The sequence below is a fragment of the Odocoileus virginianus genome, unplaced genomic scaffold (genome assembly GCF_023699985.2).
Source record: "Odocoileus virginianus isolate 20LAN1187 ecotype Illinois unplaced genomic scaffold, Ovbor_1.2 Unplaced_Scaffold_3, whole genome shotgun sequence".
NCBI lineage: Eukaryota > Metazoa > Chordata > Mammalia > Artiodactyla > Cervidae > Odocoileus > Odocoileus virginianus.
This window is the reverse complement of record NW_027224265.1, coordinates 766622-783840: the sequence shown is the minus strand read 5'-3', so window position 1 is coordinate 783840 and position 17219 is coordinate 766622. Positions and strand designations below refer to the sequence as shown.

At 39.2% G+C, this 17219-nt stretch overlaps 1 protein-coding gene and 1 long non-coding RNA gene across 7 annotated transcripts in view; one reads left to right on the top strand and one right to left on the bottom strand.

The window, feature by feature from the left end:
• LOC139033359 (uncharacterized) overlaps positions 1-17219 on the bottom strand; it is a 48520-nt gene that overhangs the window by 12588 nt on the left and 18713 nt on the right. The gene's annotated exons all lie outside the window — the stretch shown is intronic.
• Positions 1-17219, top strand: part of APC (APC regulator of WNT signaling pathway) — a 120602-nt gene that overhangs the window by 92285 nt on the left and 11098 nt on the right. For 3 of the 6 annotated variants that reach the window (XM_020891885.2, XM_070462328.1, XM_070462331.1), the window contains 7 exons: positions 2986-3084; positions 5034-5412; positions 7114-7209; positions 8514-8567; positions 12023-12162; positions 12865-12942; positions 13476-13592. In XM_020891885.2, the coding sequence (XP_020747544.2) occupies positions 2986-3084; positions 5034-5412; positions 7114-7209; positions 8514-8567; positions 12023-12162; positions 12865-12942; positions 13476-13592 (963 nt within the window). The remainder of the gene's footprint in view (positions 1-2985; positions 3085-5033; positions 5413-7113; positions 7210-8513; positions 8568-12022; positions 12163-12864; positions 12943-13475; positions 13593-17219) is intronic. The other 3 variants (XM_020891891.2, XM_070462330.1, XM_020891888.2) reach the window with 3 other exon arrangements.

Here is a 17219-nt window from a genome sequence, read left to right as displayed (position 1 = left end):
TGGATATTGAAAGGTGGATAAAGGAGGACCAGAAAATAGAGAGGTGCTTGATTCTAATGTGTGTTGAAAAGGAGATGCAGGTCAGAAGCAACAGTTAGAACCAGACATGAAACAACAGACTGGTTCAAAATTGGGAAGGAGTACATCAAGGCTGTATATTGTCACCCTGCTTATTTAACTTATATGCAGAGTACATCATGCGAAATGCCAGGCTAGATGACTCACAAGCTGGAATCAAGATTGCTGGGAGAAATATCAGCAACCTCAGATATGCAGATGATACCACTCTAATGGCAGAAAGTGAAGAGGAACTAAAGAACCTCTTGATGAGGGTGAAAGAGGAGAGTGAAAAAGCTGGCTTAAAATTCAACATTCAAAAAATGAAGATCATGGCATCCAGTCTTATCATTTCATGGCAAATAGATGGGGGAAAGTGGAAACAGTGGCAGATTTTATTTTCTTGGGCTCCAAAATCACTGCTAATGGTGACTGCAGCCATGAAATTACAAGACACTTTGCTCCTTGGAAGAAAAGCTATGACAAACCTAGACAGCATATTAAAAAGCAGAGGTGTCACTTTGCCAACAAAGGTTCATATAGTCAAAGCTATGGTTTTTCTAGTAGTCATATATGGATGTGAGAGTTGGACTGTAAAGAAGGCTGAGCAGTGAAGAATTGATGGTTTTGAACTGTGGTGTTGGAAAGGACTCTTAAGAGTCCCATGGACTGCAAGGAGATCAAACCAGACAATAGTAAATGAAATCAACCCTGAATATTCATTGGAAGAACTGATCTGGAAGCTCCAATACTTTGGCCACCTGATGCAAAGAGGCAAGTCATTGAAAAAGACCCTGATGCTGGGAAAGATTGAGGGCAAGAGGAGAAGGGGACGAAGGAGGATGACATGGTTGGATGGCTTCACCAACTCAAAGGACATGAGTTTGAGTAAACTCCAGGAGATAGTGAAGGACAGGGAAGCTTGGCATGTTGCAGTCCATGGGGTCACAAAGAGTCAGACATGGCTTAGCAACTGAACAATAACCATTTCTTACAGGTTACTGCTTCTCTGGTCCCTCTGAAGGATGTTGCTGCAGACTTAATCATAATAAAAAGGCCCAGGAAAGATTCTCAAGACTCAAGTTCTGGCTTATGGGTAGTATGGGTATGGGAATGTTCTCTTGGAATCTCCTTATAATAAATCCATCTAGGTTTCTAGCTAGAGAGTTGGGGAGAGCAGAGTGGAGAGTGTCCCAAAATCAAGAATCTGTATAGAAAGATACCAAGTCTGAAACTTAAAGGTGATTTGATGTCTACACTGAAATGAATGTCAGAACATGTTTCATCATAGACATGGGTTTTTCCTTGCTTTGTAATGTAACCTCTTGTTTCTCTTCTGTTTCAAGCAATATGTTAGTTATCTATTGCTGCCTGACAGATTTAGCAGCTTAAATCAGCAACCATTTATTATCTCTATAGGTCAGGAATCCTGGTGCAGCTTAGCTGAGTGCCTCTGGTTCAGGGTCTCTCATAGGCTGCGGTCACCATGTTGGCTGGGGCCACAGTCATTTCAAGATTTGATGAGGGGAGGATCTGCTTCTAAACTCACCATATGACTGTTAGCAGGCCTGAGATATCCAGGCTGTCGGCCAGTGGTATCATTTCTTGCCACCAAGGCCTCTACAAAGAGCAGTTCATAGTGTAGTATCTGGCAACCCTCAGAGAAGAACAAGAGAGGGTGTCCAGGATGGAAGCCACAGTCTTTGTAAACTTATCTTGAAAGTGACTTCTCGTCATATCTTTAGCAGTCTGTTCGCTGAAAGCCTTACACAAAATCTGGCCTACACTTAACCACAGGAGTAGTTCATAAGGTGGTGAATTCTAGAAGACAAGGCTCCTTACGGGTTGTGTTACATCCTCACTACCAGAAACAGTCAAAGTCTTTAGATATCCTTAAAGACAGTATGCTTGCTTCAGCATAAGGAGTCATTCATTTCCTCCTGTAGATCAAAAGCAGCCCTTTGCCAAAATTTCCTTAAGTCTCCCACCTGCTCTCTGTATCTTGAGTCTTGGTCCCTCAACTCCATCCTCCTTATTGCAATCAGAAGAAGCTCTTAATCTCCAAGTGAGTCAGCTTCTCTGTGTGTGTGTGTGTGTCTCTCTCTCTCTCTCTCAGGCACACACACATACACATTCTTTGTGACCTGTGCTTAGGGCCTCTGCCTCATCTGAGCTGCTGTGTGGCTAACCCTCCTCTTTTTTAATGAGACACCTCTCTGTCGTTCACAGTCAGACAGCCCTTTACTCTGTAATCCCGAACTGAGTGCCCGCCACTCCTGTTTGCACACCTGTGCTCGTCAAGACACGTGTGTTTACATGTTGAGCAACCTGTCTAGGCTCCGTATGCAGCGAGGGGGGGGGGGGTGTCTTACTCACGTTCCTACAGACTAGCATTGCACCAAGAAAGGACAGAAATGGTATGGACGTAACAAGCAGAAGATGCTAAGAAGAGGTGGCAAGAATACACAGAAGTGCACAAAAAAAGACCTTCATGACCCAGATAACCACGATGCTGTGGTCACTCACCTAGAGCCAGACATCCTAGAGTGTGAAGTCAAGTGGACCTTGGGAAGCATTTCATCACTCAATGGGGCTTTCTTCCAGCCAGTGTGTATTTAACTGAATATGGTTTCATGCCTTTTGATTTGGGAAAGAATATTACTCTTAGAATGTCTTTAGTGTTTGGTTTCTTCTACATTGTACTTTGTCTTTTACAACAGTTTTTTTTTTCCTCCTTCAGTCTTTCTCTAAATTCTAGTCAAGTTTATAGATAAAAATACTCATTTTGAGCAGTTATAAACGTTCACCCTTTGATGGTATATTTAGCTATTTACCCTAAAGACAGTTCATTTGGAGTATCTTAGCATGAAGCTAGCTATATTTATCTATAATCTAAACTACACTGCCTATAATTTGCTTAATTTCTAGGGGTCAAGTACACGAATAGATCATGAAACAGCCAGTGTTCTGAGCTCTAGTAGCACACATTCTGCTCCTCGAAGGCTGACCAGTCATCTGGGAACCAAGGTAACGGATTATAGCGTCTTGTCGCTAGAACTCTGAGTGCTCTACTAAAACATTCTTCATGCTTCTTTTAATTTTGGCTTAAGGATTCTGTTGTTTCCATCATCGCAGTCTCTTAAAGAACTGACAGCCAGGTCTCTGCAAGCATCCTGAGGTGCCGCCCGCAGCTGGCTCGCCCCCCCGAGCCCGCCCTCCCCGTGACTTTCTGCCTGGCCGCCCTGGCTGTGGTGGTGCAGCCCTCCACTTCCCACCCCGCTGCACGGCGACCCTCAGGCTCCTCGCCAGCCTGCAGAGCTCTTCTTGGGCTTTCCTTCTTTACAGAGCGCCTTCCGACCCAGGGCCCTCGTGCCTGCCCATGCAGTCTGTGTCTGCCTCCTTTGAAGCACTGCATTTGGAGCACGGGGACTGTCTTTTAAACAGTATATTTTCTGTTACATTTAAATACTTCCTTGTTTTCATAGCATATTCTACATACTCTTTCTTTACTTTAGTAATATCGTGGCTCTGAGGAAAAGCATTACATAACTAATGTCCATATAAGAAATGAATTTTAGAGTAGCAGTGATACTATTAATATAAAGCTTAATCCTTTTAGTAACTCAAAATAGTTACTACTTGGGATCACTAATATGCCAGTAACTGCTAAGAGTTATACGTAAACTATCTCTGATCTTTTCCAAAACCCTTTGAATGTATTATTCTTGCCCCTCTTTTAAGTGAGAATACTGAAGCCAAAAAGATGGTAATTAAATTAGAATTCTACCCAGTCTGTCCAACATAAGTAGTTTTTACTATAAAGAAAACCTTTAATATTTAAGAGTACTATTACTTGAAAACTGGCAACTTGAATACCATTTCCTTTTGGAGTGATTTTTGCACGATAATATTAAGACCTTACTACATTTTTGAATGCCAGTTACTGTCCTGTATACATGTGTGACTTTACTTAATCTTCACAAAGAAAACCCTATTAGGTAAATTACTCCGTTTTGCAGCTGAGACAGCTGGACCTCAGAGAACTCCGGTAACTTGGTTGTGTCACACAGCTCACTTGCAAATAGTAAGACATTGCCAGAAGAGTCTCAAGGTGGCTAAAGTTGCCCCTGGTTTGGAACCACTAATTTATAGATATGATGCATTTATATAATAGCCTCAACTTTCACGCAGTAGCTCTTGCTTTTAAAAAATGCGGTTGATCACAGGACAGTATGACTGGGTGCTATTTCCTGTTTCTGATCTGCTTCTGAGTAAATTCTTGGAATTTACAGTAAGGGAGTAATGATGCTTACCAGCTGTTTAAAAAAAAAAAATAAGAATATTGACTTTGTATCTCTGTATGATCAGGGATCATCCCTATATGATCCCTTTAGGACAAAATAATTTACATGTATAAGGGAGACATCATAATTTTAACAATATTATAATCTGGTGACGGTTAGCAATTGCTTAGAACCAGTACTTAGTAAATAGTAATTGCTAAAAAACATTTTCTCTTCACTGATTATGGTTGTAGATTTTAAAAAGTAAAATTTTTAATTGTGTGAAGAATTTTAGATAAACCACATGTCTTGCTCTGTATGTGTTGGTAGGGGTGTGTGTGTGTGGTGGGTGGGGGAGATGTGAGAAAGAGAAAAATCAGTTGATTGTCTTTCATTATGATAACAGATTATCACCCACTGATCCAAAAATTGTAGTTTAGGTATACAAGAACCTACTGTCTGCTTATGACTATATACTACCACTACTAATATTTACTCATAAAGAAGATGGTGATAATGATTATAGCAATATGGATTTTGAAATAACGCTCATTACTTCATCCTGGAAAGAGATTTTTGTTTTTGTTTCTGTTTTTGTTTGAGTTACAACTAGTATCCCATTCATCACTTCATTGGTGTTGGCTTTTAGCTATTAAAGTCATAATTTTGTTTCTAAACTCATTTGGCCCACAGGTGGAAATGGTGTATTCATTGTTGTCAATGCTTGGTACTCATGATAAGGATGATATGTCGCGAACTTTGCTAGCTATGTCTAGCTCGCAAGACAGCTGTATATCCATGCGACAGTCTGGATGTCTTCCTCTCCTCATCCAGCTTTTACATGACAGTGACAAAGACTCTGTGTTGTTGGGAAATTCCCGGGGCAGTAAAGAGGCTCGGGCCAGGGCCAGTGCAGCACTCCACAACATCATTCACTCACAGCCTGATGACAAGAGAGGCAGGCGTGAAATCCGAGTCCTTCATCTTTTGGAACAGATACGAGCTTACTGTGAAACCTGTTGGGAGTGGCAGGAAGCCCATGAACAAGGCATGGACCAGGACAAAAATCCAAGTATGTTCCATATGGTGCATGTGACAAAGCAAATGTAAAAGTTTCTGAAATGAAAAGTTTTTTAATTAGGACGGTGTCTTTATGAATCAGAGTGGGAAATTCATATTAGCCACCTGCACTGCTCACATAGTTTAAAGCTTAATTTCTCTATTTCCCTAGAAAAAAAGTTAGCAAAGGAAAATGTTGTGTGCACTACAGTGCAACCAGAAAATAACAGAAAATCAAAGTAGACTTAACCAGTCATAGCATAGTTGATCTAGAAAGAACTTGAGCGATTATGTTCTCCTTCTCTTGAGATTAAGCTCAGGAAAGTGACTACGTAAGTTCCTTCAGCTGTGAGTGACCAAGCCGTTCTCTTATATTTGCATATCGCTTTACTCAGTGGATGCAGAGCTGTGTTATATCTGTTATTTGATCCTTACAACAACCTTGTGAAGTAGGAAGGGAAGTCTCTTCATTTTACAGATGAAGAGACCGAGGTTCAGAGAGGCCAAAAGACTTGCCTGTGGCTACACAGGTAGTGGGTGGGGGATCCAGGACCAGGGCCAGACCCCCCGACCCTCAGCCCAGTGTCCTTCCCACTTCACTATCTGTCTTCAGGCCTTGGGGCCCCAGCTGCTGGCGTGATCAGCCACCCAGCTCTTTTCTCAGGGAGAAACCCTCTCCCCCAGGAGCAGGGGTCATGGGAGTTGGGACCCTTGGGGAGATAAGTTACTTCATTCCTCTAGGAAGAGCCAAAAGCAGTAAGCATATAAGGTAAGACCTCCTTTCACCTGATAAGAACCCACACACAGACATACACACAACAAAGGACTATCGAGTCAATATCTTGATTGGGGGAGCAGGAGAAAGACTGATGATGAGAACTTGATCTATAAAGATTTAGTAGATTTCTCTTAGGGTTAGGTATAAAGGTGAATTTATTTAAAATTAAACATTTTTCAACAGTAAGAATATAGCAGAAATGTCCTTTCTGTTTGTCCTAGGGCTAGGGAGAATTAATAAGTTGCTTTACTTGGAGAACATTATCTTTCTGGATTGTTTTCTTTGGCTGTCCACAATTATGTAATGACTTGTATTGTGTGCTCTTAATACCTGTTCTCAGAAAAGTTAAATAGAATAAATACTATTACTTCTGAAAAATAGACTTGGTTTTTCAATTTTTATTTCAAGTAACAGTTTTGAAACTTTATGCATAACACTAAATGTGCAAGTGCATTTTCTTAGACACTTTTCCTTTAAATTTTTATTTACTATCTGGTGTCTATATAATAAACTTTCTCTACTAGAGTTGTACTAGGTTTCTCTGTACATTTCTATACAGCCATGTGCCTTTCAGCTTTGAAAATAGAAATTATAAATAAAGTTTTATACCAAAATGTTTTTATTATTTCAAATAACCAGTATAATTTTTAAGTTATTAGTTGAATTATAGCATAAACCTACATGGGAGTTAGTCCAGCAGACTTGGTGAAAGGCTGGTGAGGGGTAAACATTTTTACAGAAACAAGAAAAGCCCTTTACCTGTATTTTCCTTTCCATGTGTATAGTAGTTATTCATCTCTTCAGCAAATACTTGTTGATTCACTAAGCTACCATGCATGAGAAGTATATCTGCAAACTCAGTATTTTTTAGGTATAATAAACATCACTACTTTGAGGAAACAAAGCATTACGGTTTATGTCAACTTTATTTTTCAGTGCCAGCTCCTGTTGAACATCAGATCTGTCCTGCTGTGTGTGTTCTAATGAAACTTTCGTTTGATGAAGAGCATAGACATGCAATGAATGAACTTGGTAAGATAAAAATGTTTCTTAATGCCATAGAAGAATCCTGAAGATTTTTCGTCATTGTTGAATTAGGATATAAGGCCACTAACTTCTATTACCATCTGTTTCTTCCTTGTAGCAAGTGACTGGTTTCCAGAGAAGACAATGTCCTAAGTGACAGAAACTGCTACCCTTTTATAGCCTAACTTGGGTTTTTAAAATCTTAGCCAGAGATGGGCAAAAATAAATAAATAAATGGGCCACTCTTGCCAATATTGTCAAGGTAGACTCTGGGTGACAGTTGGTGGGAGGGTAATTTGAATCGTTTTGAGATGTGATGATGTGGAGTTTTGTAATTATTCTTGAACTCAGTCACTTCTGATGGACACAGGAAGGAATTATTATTAAGATTCTCATTTATCTTCATGGTTATCTGTACTTTACTGGATTTTCATGATAAGCAGTGTGGTTGATATCTCTGAAATTTGTTAATAATGGAAAAGAATTATTCTCTAATTTATGTTAGAAAACATTCCATTAATTTTGGAAGGATTACTCTTAGTATGTGTTCTCACATACTCTGAACCTTACAGAACCTGCCTCTGTGGCCCCCATTTTTCATGTGATGGTTTCTCTTTGGTTTCTAGGTTCATTTTGCACATGTGGTATTTGTAAGTTGCATCATGCTGAGCCATCTCATGTGAACCTGGATCGCTGTAGTCGTGCCACAAGCAAGAAGCACGCACTGAGTCTCCATCTTGGTGTAGCTGTGCCCTTGCTTTTTGTGCTGTTTACGTTACCTTTCATTCCAGGCCCCGCTTTGCATCCCTGCCACCCTTACCATTTTCATTCATCATTTATCTTAAAGTGACAAAGTTGTGAGTCTCTTAAGACGCAGAGAACCTGAACAGCGGCTGAGAATGAGTGCTGTCCCCTTGAGACCGTCATTTTGGGAGGCTGTGTGTACTTGGTCTCCGCCTGCCCCCAGCTGTACGTTTCTCCCCACAGGCCCTAGCCCGCTTGATTCTCTTCCCTTATTCCCCAGGTTCCTGTGAAATTGAGTATGCACTTGTGAGTTCTCCCCTCCTCAATACAATCCAGCGTTGGTGAAATTTCAAGTTTGGGTGGTTTTTTTGTTTTTTTTTTAACACTCATAATAATGAGAAAAATAATGAACAAACAGGAAAACTAATCCAGTTTTAAGCTCCCACAAATGTTTTCTCTAAATGTCCCTGTGTTCCAATGAACTGTAGACTAGGACTGACCCACATTAATCGTCTGAATTTCCAAGTGAAATCTAGACTCAGTATTTGTTCCTCTTCCTTCTTCAGGTAGGAAGGCTACCCGGGGCATTTCATCCCAGGAGCTAGGGCAGGGGCTTTCAGGTGAGGAGCAGGATGGGGCCTCTGGGGGTGTGACTGTGGGGATGTAGCCACAGGGGACTACCTTCTCACTCCTAGCCTCTGACTTTGCGCTGGAGCCAAAGAAGAAACAAGGTGTGTAGACTGTGGATAGATGCAGTCAGGTAGCACAAGGGATCTGACAGTGAGGGATAGGAGGAAAGTAGTCCCAAGTAGATGAAGAAAAATTCCTAAGCCCAGTCAGCTAGGACTGTCTCTTGTAGATGCAAGAAAATTCTACAACCATTAGGGTCATTTAAGTTTGAAACTATTAGTGTTGCAAGTTTTAGACTATAATACCAGGAATGTACACATTTATTAATTTCCAACTCCGTCCTAGAAACTGTGCTAGGCACTAGATAACAAAAATGAAATCCAGTAAGTGGCCCAGGTGATTCTTATGATCAGGAAAGTTTGTGAAACTACCAATATATAGAATATTGTTGCTGAACCCTACTTATTTTAGAATGAGGTATTTAATGCTAATGGTGACTGTCTAAACCAAGTAAAAGAAAAGTAATATACTTTTTAAAAATTCTGTCATCTTTCTATTATCTTGTTTTGATAAGTTTAAGAATTTTGGTAAATGTCACCTGAAGACATTGATCATCTACTATCTATAAGGTTATGAGATACCATACGAGATAATATTTGGTTCATCTGGAACACTATTCTCTATAACACATACACGAAGAAAATGTGGAAGGATGTGCTCATGACCTTTACATTACCTTGAAACATCCTAGTATTTCTTAGGGCAACCAATTTTTTTTCCTATCTGTCATGAATTCACATATTTTTGTGAATCCATTTTTAAAGTATATAGATTCTTTGCCTTAAAGTTCACTGGAAGTTTTTTTTGGTTAACTCCTGGAAATCATAAAGGGTCTCTCTCTTTTATCTAATACACTAAGTTTTATTGAATGTTCTTTTTTCATTAGCACGTTCTTCATCATTTTATTGGCATTAATCATGTTGTTCCTTAATCATTGTTTTCAGAATCAAGTCCTAATATTTTTGGTTTTTCCGTACAAAAGTAGTCAAGGGCCTTCTTGGGAGGTTCTTGAGATTATTTCACATGTTACTTTCTTAGAACAGTGTCACATATGCTGCTGTGCCAGGCAGGGTTTTATGAAGGTTGAAGCAGTGTGCTGTGTATGGCTTTGATGGTCCGCTTTGTAACTCTCAATATTTGGTGATCTGATCAGTAACAGGGCCACTGTCTTTAGGTCAGCAGTGACTTCCAGGTCTGTTTCCTAGTCAAGACAACAGTTCCTCCTTTACTGAAGGATTAAATAGTGGAATTTTCTGAAGCTCTGTACTAGGCTTTCTTCCACTCTCCCTAGGCTATGTACTCTACTACATGGCTTCCCTGACCATGTTTTTCAAACTCACATCTTAATCCACGTTCTCTCTCCTGAGATTTACACACATTTTCGTACTGCTCCTCCAGGATTTTCACCGAGATGATTTTTCAGACATTTCTGACTAAAGTGACAGAAACTGAGTCTGTCTCCTCCATCCCCAAAACTGTCTCTTGACCAGGGTTCCTTTTCTCAGACGGTAGCCTTTCCGTCAACCCACTTGCTGAAGCCAGAGTCTTAGGCTCTTGGACTCTATTCCTGTTTCTTGGACTCTACTCGTGTCCCCTGTATCTGCTAACTGCTTTAATTCGGCTCTTAAATGCATCCTGCACCACTGCTACTCTTTTTATCCCCAGCACAAGCAAAGCCTCTTTCTTCACTCCTAGTCTCCCATGGTTTGTCTTACTTGGCTCCCCGCCTCCAATCGTAATCATTCTGTAGCCTTAATCTGTTTAGAACATACATCTGATTATTCTTTTCTCCTGCATTAAATCCTTGGTGAGGCACATAAAGTCTTGTATTACCTGGCATTTCTGTAGCCTCTCCTCGTTGCTGTATGTTAATGTTCCAGGTCCAGCAGTCCTTACACATGCTATTTTATCTGCTTGAAATGCTTCCTTACTGTTTCTCCTCTACCCTTTTTGGACAGTCATTCATCCTTTACGTCTCAAGTTAAGCCTTAGCTCCTCAGCCACTGTCCTGACCCTTCCGGTCTACGTCAGGTCTGCCTCTTTATCGTGCCCCGCGCTTCCCCACAGTCATGACATTAAGTTAGCTGTTCGATGGCTGTCTGTACTGATCTGTAAGCTCCATAGAGACATTGGCTGTTTCATTCATGGGCTATTTATCTTTCCCATTATCATGGGTGGATGGGGAAGAATCTTCCTAAATATGGTTCGGATTTTCCTTAACCAAATTAATTTTTATTTACCTACATTCAGACTTATCTGTCACTGGTGCCAGTTATAAAGATTTACACAAATGTTCCAAGACTTAAATCCCTGGCTTGGCATTCTTGACCAAAAATTGAACTTGGTCTGTTTTGCAAACTTGCTGATTGCTCTGCATACTGATCCTTCTAGATCATTTACAAAAATAATGAATGTACAGATCCTCTTTCAGATTAATGACCTGACAGTTTAGACTTATAGTATCCAAGAATTACCTGTTTATATTCATCATATCTCCGGTTTCATAATGATTAATATTGATGATGAATAATATTTTGAATAACCTTCATATGCATTTTTATTTTTCTTTTTATTCACTCTCTCACCATCTTGCTTCACCTTTTGTCCTGCTGTTTTGTGTTGTCTTTCTGCTACCCCTTCCTTTATGTCTTTTCCTTTCCTTTCCCTTCATTTTTCTCCTTGCCTTCCTACTGTTGACCACTGTGGACATTGTTAAGTATACCCAGTGGTGGAAATCAAGGGGAAAGAAAATACTAAATCCTAGTATTGGTATTTGACATTTTGTGTGTATCAAAGAAAAGTAAGAATTTAAAAAGAAAAAAACATAAAAATGGTTCTATACAGTTTAGTAATAAGTTGAAGAGGTAATTCTTTTTCATAGAAAAAATATAAGCTTTGCTTCATGCACTATTTCACTTAGAAATTTTAGTATTCCTAATGATACTAAAAATTATTTTGGAGATAAAAATATATTAAAGTAATTAGGCCACAGTGTGTGACAGTGAAGAATGTTTATAAAGTCCTAGTAATAAAGTTATCTTTTTCTGCTTACATTCAAGAGGACCTAATAGTAGAAAATAGTCTTCTTATTCCTTGACAGGATAGAGTATATTGCAGTAACCAGAGTATAATATTCATCTTATTCAGTAAGACAGGGGGCTGGAGGGTGGAGAAACTGGCAGAAAATGAAATAGTTGTCACTTGTACTTGATAAGTAAATTACACAAGAGTGCTTCATAACATTTTTTGTAGCTTGTAATTCTGAAGACAGAATTAAACCATGTATTCTCATTCTTTGAGATTTTTCTCTAGTAATTTATAAACTTGGTAACCATTTGTGTTATTTTAGATTACTGTCTTTTTCCTCTTGCCCTTTTTAAATTAGGGGGACTACAGGCCATTGCAGAATTATTGCAAGTGGACTGTGAAATGTATGGGCTTACTAATGACCACTACAGTATTACTCTAAGACGATATGCAGGAATGGCTTTGACAAACTTGACTTTCGGAGATGTAGCCAACAAGGTATGTTTTATAAGATCCATTTCTTAAGATAGCTCTTTTATTCCATACAGACTACTTTTCACTTTCTTTTTTGTCACTCTCCTCATTAAACACTGACTAATAAAAACCTGTACTTTATATTCCACTGCAATATCCTTACTCGTTTGATGTCTAATGCCTAAACAGAGGCAAAGATGGAACCGAGAAGTGAATTTATGTAATCGCACTTAAAGCCCTGTTCCTGGGCAGACTTCCCTGGTGGCCCTGCAGTTAAGACTCCGCTCTTCCACCACAGGGAGCACAGGTTCAGTCCCTGATTGGGGAACTAGGATCCCATGTACCACCTAGTGAGGCCAAAAAGTAATTAAAAAAAAAATACTGTTCTTGGGAATGACAGTAAAAATCTGGAAATCTTGATGATTGGTGCAAGTGTCAGACACATATTAGTTCCATCCAAATAAAAGACTTTATGTTCAAACCCTTTTCTTATCGTTTCTTATCATTTATTCACTTTATTTTTCCAGTTTGCCAAGAAAGGAATGAATATTACAAAGGATTAGGAGGGTATTTGTCTTTCATTTATGTAATTTATGGTTCTAGTTCTTTTATGGCATTAGGATTAAAATGAGACAATTGAAACTTGATTTGACATTTTCTGGTCAAAAATAGAGCACAGCTTCAGGTTGCCTTGTTATTAACCCTGTGTAATCCTTGACGTTACAGGCTACCCTCTGCTCTATGAAAGGCTGCATGAGAGCACTCGTGGCTCAACTAAAATCTGAAAGTGAGGACTTACAGCAGGTACTTCTAAGAATTCCACATGTTTTTCTTGGATATTAGTGGCTTAATACCCTGATTTAGATTAATTTAAGCTGTGACTCAGTATTTAGCACCTCATGTTTAAATTGTGGCTACATTAATACCAGAATAGAGGAAAAGAATTTTATTGTAGACTTCCTTTTGGCTCAGTAGTAGCTTTAAGAAGAAATTTATTTATTAATAGATTTCTACTCTTACTTTTGGGCTTCCCAGGTGGTGCTAGTGGTAAAGAACCCACCTGCCAGTGCAGGAGACGTAAGAGACACGGGTTTGATCCCTGGGTCGGGAAGATCCCCTGGAGGAGGGCATGGCAGTCCACTCCAGTATTCTTGCCTGGAGAATCCCATGGACAGAGGAGCTTGGTGGGCTACAGTCCATAGAGTTGCAAAGAATCAGACACAACTGAAACAACTTAGCGTGCATGCACGCACTCTTACTTTTAACATTAAGGGCAAGAAAGCAACCAGTATAAATAATTTTATAAACAAACTATTCTAAAATTGATCCATTTGCAGGTTATTGCAAGTGTTTTGAGGAATCTGTCTTGGAGAGCAGATGTAAATAGTAAAAAGACTTTGCGTGAAGTTGGAAGTGTGAAAGCACTGATGGAATGTGCTTTGGAAGTGAAAAAGGTACCTTTGAGAACATTTGGTATTTGGCATTTCATCTTTGGATACTTTTTCGCTGCCCTCTCCCACCTCTGAAACTCACTAATTTCTGACCCTCTTAAGAGCTTACCAATCCCTAGACTTAGACTGCTCCAAACTTTGCAAGTATTAAGGCAGACAAGACTGTACAAGATGACCTAGTGTAAATCAGGATTTTTCAGACTCAGCTCTGTTGACACCTTGGACAGGTAAGTCTTTGTCTGGGGGTACTGATGTGTGCCTTGTAGGATGCTCAGCAGCATTCCTGGCCTTTGCCCACTAAACGCTGACATGCCCTCCCCTCTGTCATAATCATCAGAAATGTCTCCATTTATTATCAGACGGCTGTGTAAGGGAAACGGGACAGAACCACCCCTAGATGATTCCTTGCTGCCCAAATCCCAATCTCCCGGAGTCCCCAGATTTTGATAGTCACCTTATAGAGGTAATCAGACCCAAAGATGAAAAATCCATCAAATAATAATTTGTTTACAAAAGGAAGTAATATCCAGGTGGGATATCTACTTTAGAAACTAAGCTGATTTTTTTTTTTAAATTGAAATTTGCAAAGAACTAAGCTAAGCTAGTCTTTTTAGCTAATCTGAGCTTCCTTTCACCCAACCAGCCCTCCTTGACCCAGAGCCTACATTTTTCTCTTCAGAATTTCCTTTTCAGTCTGGGGCTTTTTTTAAAATTTATGTATATTTTCCTAAATTACATCGTTTTATACCTGGAAACTCCCAAGAAAATCAACTGGAAAATTATTAGGAGTAAGAAAAATATTCAGTTAAGTAACTGGCTATAAAGATAATGTTCAAAGGTGGTCAGGAGGTACAAACTTCCAGTTATAAGATAAATACATACTAGAATGTAATATACAATATGATTAATGTTATTAATGCTACCATATCATTATATATGAAAATTCTTAAGAGAGTAAGTCCTGAGTGCTCATCACAAGGAAAAAGTTTTCTATTTCTTTCATTTTTGTGTATGTATATATACATATATATATATATATATGAGATAATAAATGTTCACTAAACTTACTGCGATAATCATTTCATGATGTATGTAAGTTAAATCATTATGCTGTATACCTTAAATAGTGTTACATGTCAGTTATGTCTCAAAACTGGGAGAAAACAATACTGTTCAAATATACTCAGGATTTGCATAAAGGTACCTTTAGAACACTACTGAATCAGCAGAACACTTGTACTTACACTCTAGAAAAAAAGATTATGAATGGTGGCCAGTAAGCACTTGAAAATATACTCAACATCGTTAGTCATCAGGGAAATACAAATTACAACTATGAGATACCATTACACATATTATATTGGTTAAATTTTTTAAAATTGACCATGTGTTGTCAAAGATGTTAAACAGCTGAAATTCTTATGCACTGCTGGCAGAAAAGTTAAATGGTATACAAGCATACTTCACTTTATTGCAGTTTGCAGATACTGTATTTTTGGTAAATTGAAAGTCTGTGGCAACCCTGCACTAAGCAAGTCTTTTAGTGCCATTTTCCCAACAGCATTATTTTTCGGTTAAGGTATGTACATCTTTATACATAATGCTGTTGGACAGTTAATACATTACAGTATAATGTAAATGTAACTTTATATGCACTGAGAAACCAAAAAAATGGTATGACTTGCTTTATTGCAATATTTGCTTTATTGCAGTGGTCTGGAACCATGCAATATCTCTGAGGTCTCTCTGTCCGACTTGAGAGAACTTTTGGCAGTGTTTTAAAATTAACATTTACCTGCCATACAGCCTGGCCACCCATGAGGAACAAAAACTTAAATTTACACAAAGACACACAAATATTCACATAAAGATTATTTGTGATGGCCAAAACCTAGGAAAAAAATTCTAATGTAGTAGGTAAATGGATACATAAATTGTGGAATACTATTTGGCTATATAAAAAAAAAGAATGAACTATTGATACCTGCAATAATCTGTTATGTCAGAAATCAGAACAGTAGTTGCCTGGGGTTGGGGGTGGATTATAAGGGGCATGAGGAAATTGGAGGAGGATCAAAGTACAGTTTATTGGTTGCTGCAATACCTTACTAAAATTATACAAAAAATTAGTGCCATGTACACTTTAAGACTCCTTTCTAGTCAACCTTGTGTATTTTCAGAAGGACGTTTCTGTAAACATCATGTGCGTGTGTTACTGGAGCTCGCACTGCAGCTGAACAGTGCACTGTGGTATCACTTATGGGCCTCAGCGGTCCACAGACAAACCGAGAAAGGCAGAGGGACAGACAGCCCACTGAAAGTGCGAAGATTCTAATGATGTCAAGACGTAGCCTGTTTCGTAAACGAAGAGTAGATCATTTCTCTCTCATAGATGAGAGAGAATCATTAAAGATCATTTCTCCCTGAATTCATCTATGAATTTTTAATGTAAGCCCACACCAAGGAAACCAGAACTGAAAGAGACACGTGTACCCCAGTGTTCATCGCAGCACTGTTTACAATAGCCAGGACATGGAAGCAACCTAGATGCCCATCAGCAGACGAATGGATAAGGAAGCTGTGGTACATATACACAGTGGAATATTACTCAGCTATTAAAAAGAATGTGTTTGAATCCGTTCTAATGAGATGGATGAAACTGGAGCCCATTATACAGAGTGAAGTAAGCCAGAAAGATAAAGAACATTACAGTATACTAATGCATATATATGGAATTTAGAAAGATGGTAACGATGACCCTATATGCGAGACAGCAAAAGAGACACATGTGAAGAACAGACTTTTGGACTCTGTGGGAGAAGGCGAGGGTGGGATGATTTGAGAGAATAGCACTGAAACATGTATATTATCATATGTGAAACAGATCGCCAGTCCAGGTTCGATGCATGAGGCAGGGTGCTCAGGGCTGGTGCACTGGGATGACCCTGAGGGGTGGGATGGGGAGGGAGGTGGGAGGGGGTTCAGGATGGGGACACATGTACACCCGTGGCTGATTCATGTCAGCGTATGGCAGAAACCACCACAATAGTGTAAAGTAATCAGCCTCCAATTAAAATAAATTAATTTAAAAAGTAAAATTTGGACTTCCCTGGTGGCTTAGACGGTAAAGTGTCTGCCTGCAATGTGGGAGACCCGGGTTCAATCCCTGGGTCAGGAAAATCCTCTGGAGAAGGAAATGGCAACCCACTCCAGTACTGTTGCCTGGAAAATCCTGTGGATGGAGGAGCCTGAGAGTGTACAATCCATGGGATTGCAAAGAGTCGGACACGACTGAGCAACTAAACAAAACTAATTAAAAAAAAAATTTTTTTTTTAATGGAAGCCCAATGTTGGAAAAACTAGCCCATCAGAAAGTTATAATACCCAGTTCTAATTTGGTCTTGCTCTGGTTAATAGTATTAGATTTTATTTTTTCCATCTTTTTCTACATTCAGTGCAATAGCCAATATGAACATTCTTTCTCTTTTTAACTTGTCATCTTTTCATTCCCAACTTTATTTACCCCTCACAACCACAAGAACCAAAATTACTTCCATATTCCCCATGTACTGCATCCTTTTCACCTCATTCACTGGCCCTTCCTCTTCCACACAACAGTCTTTCCTTCAC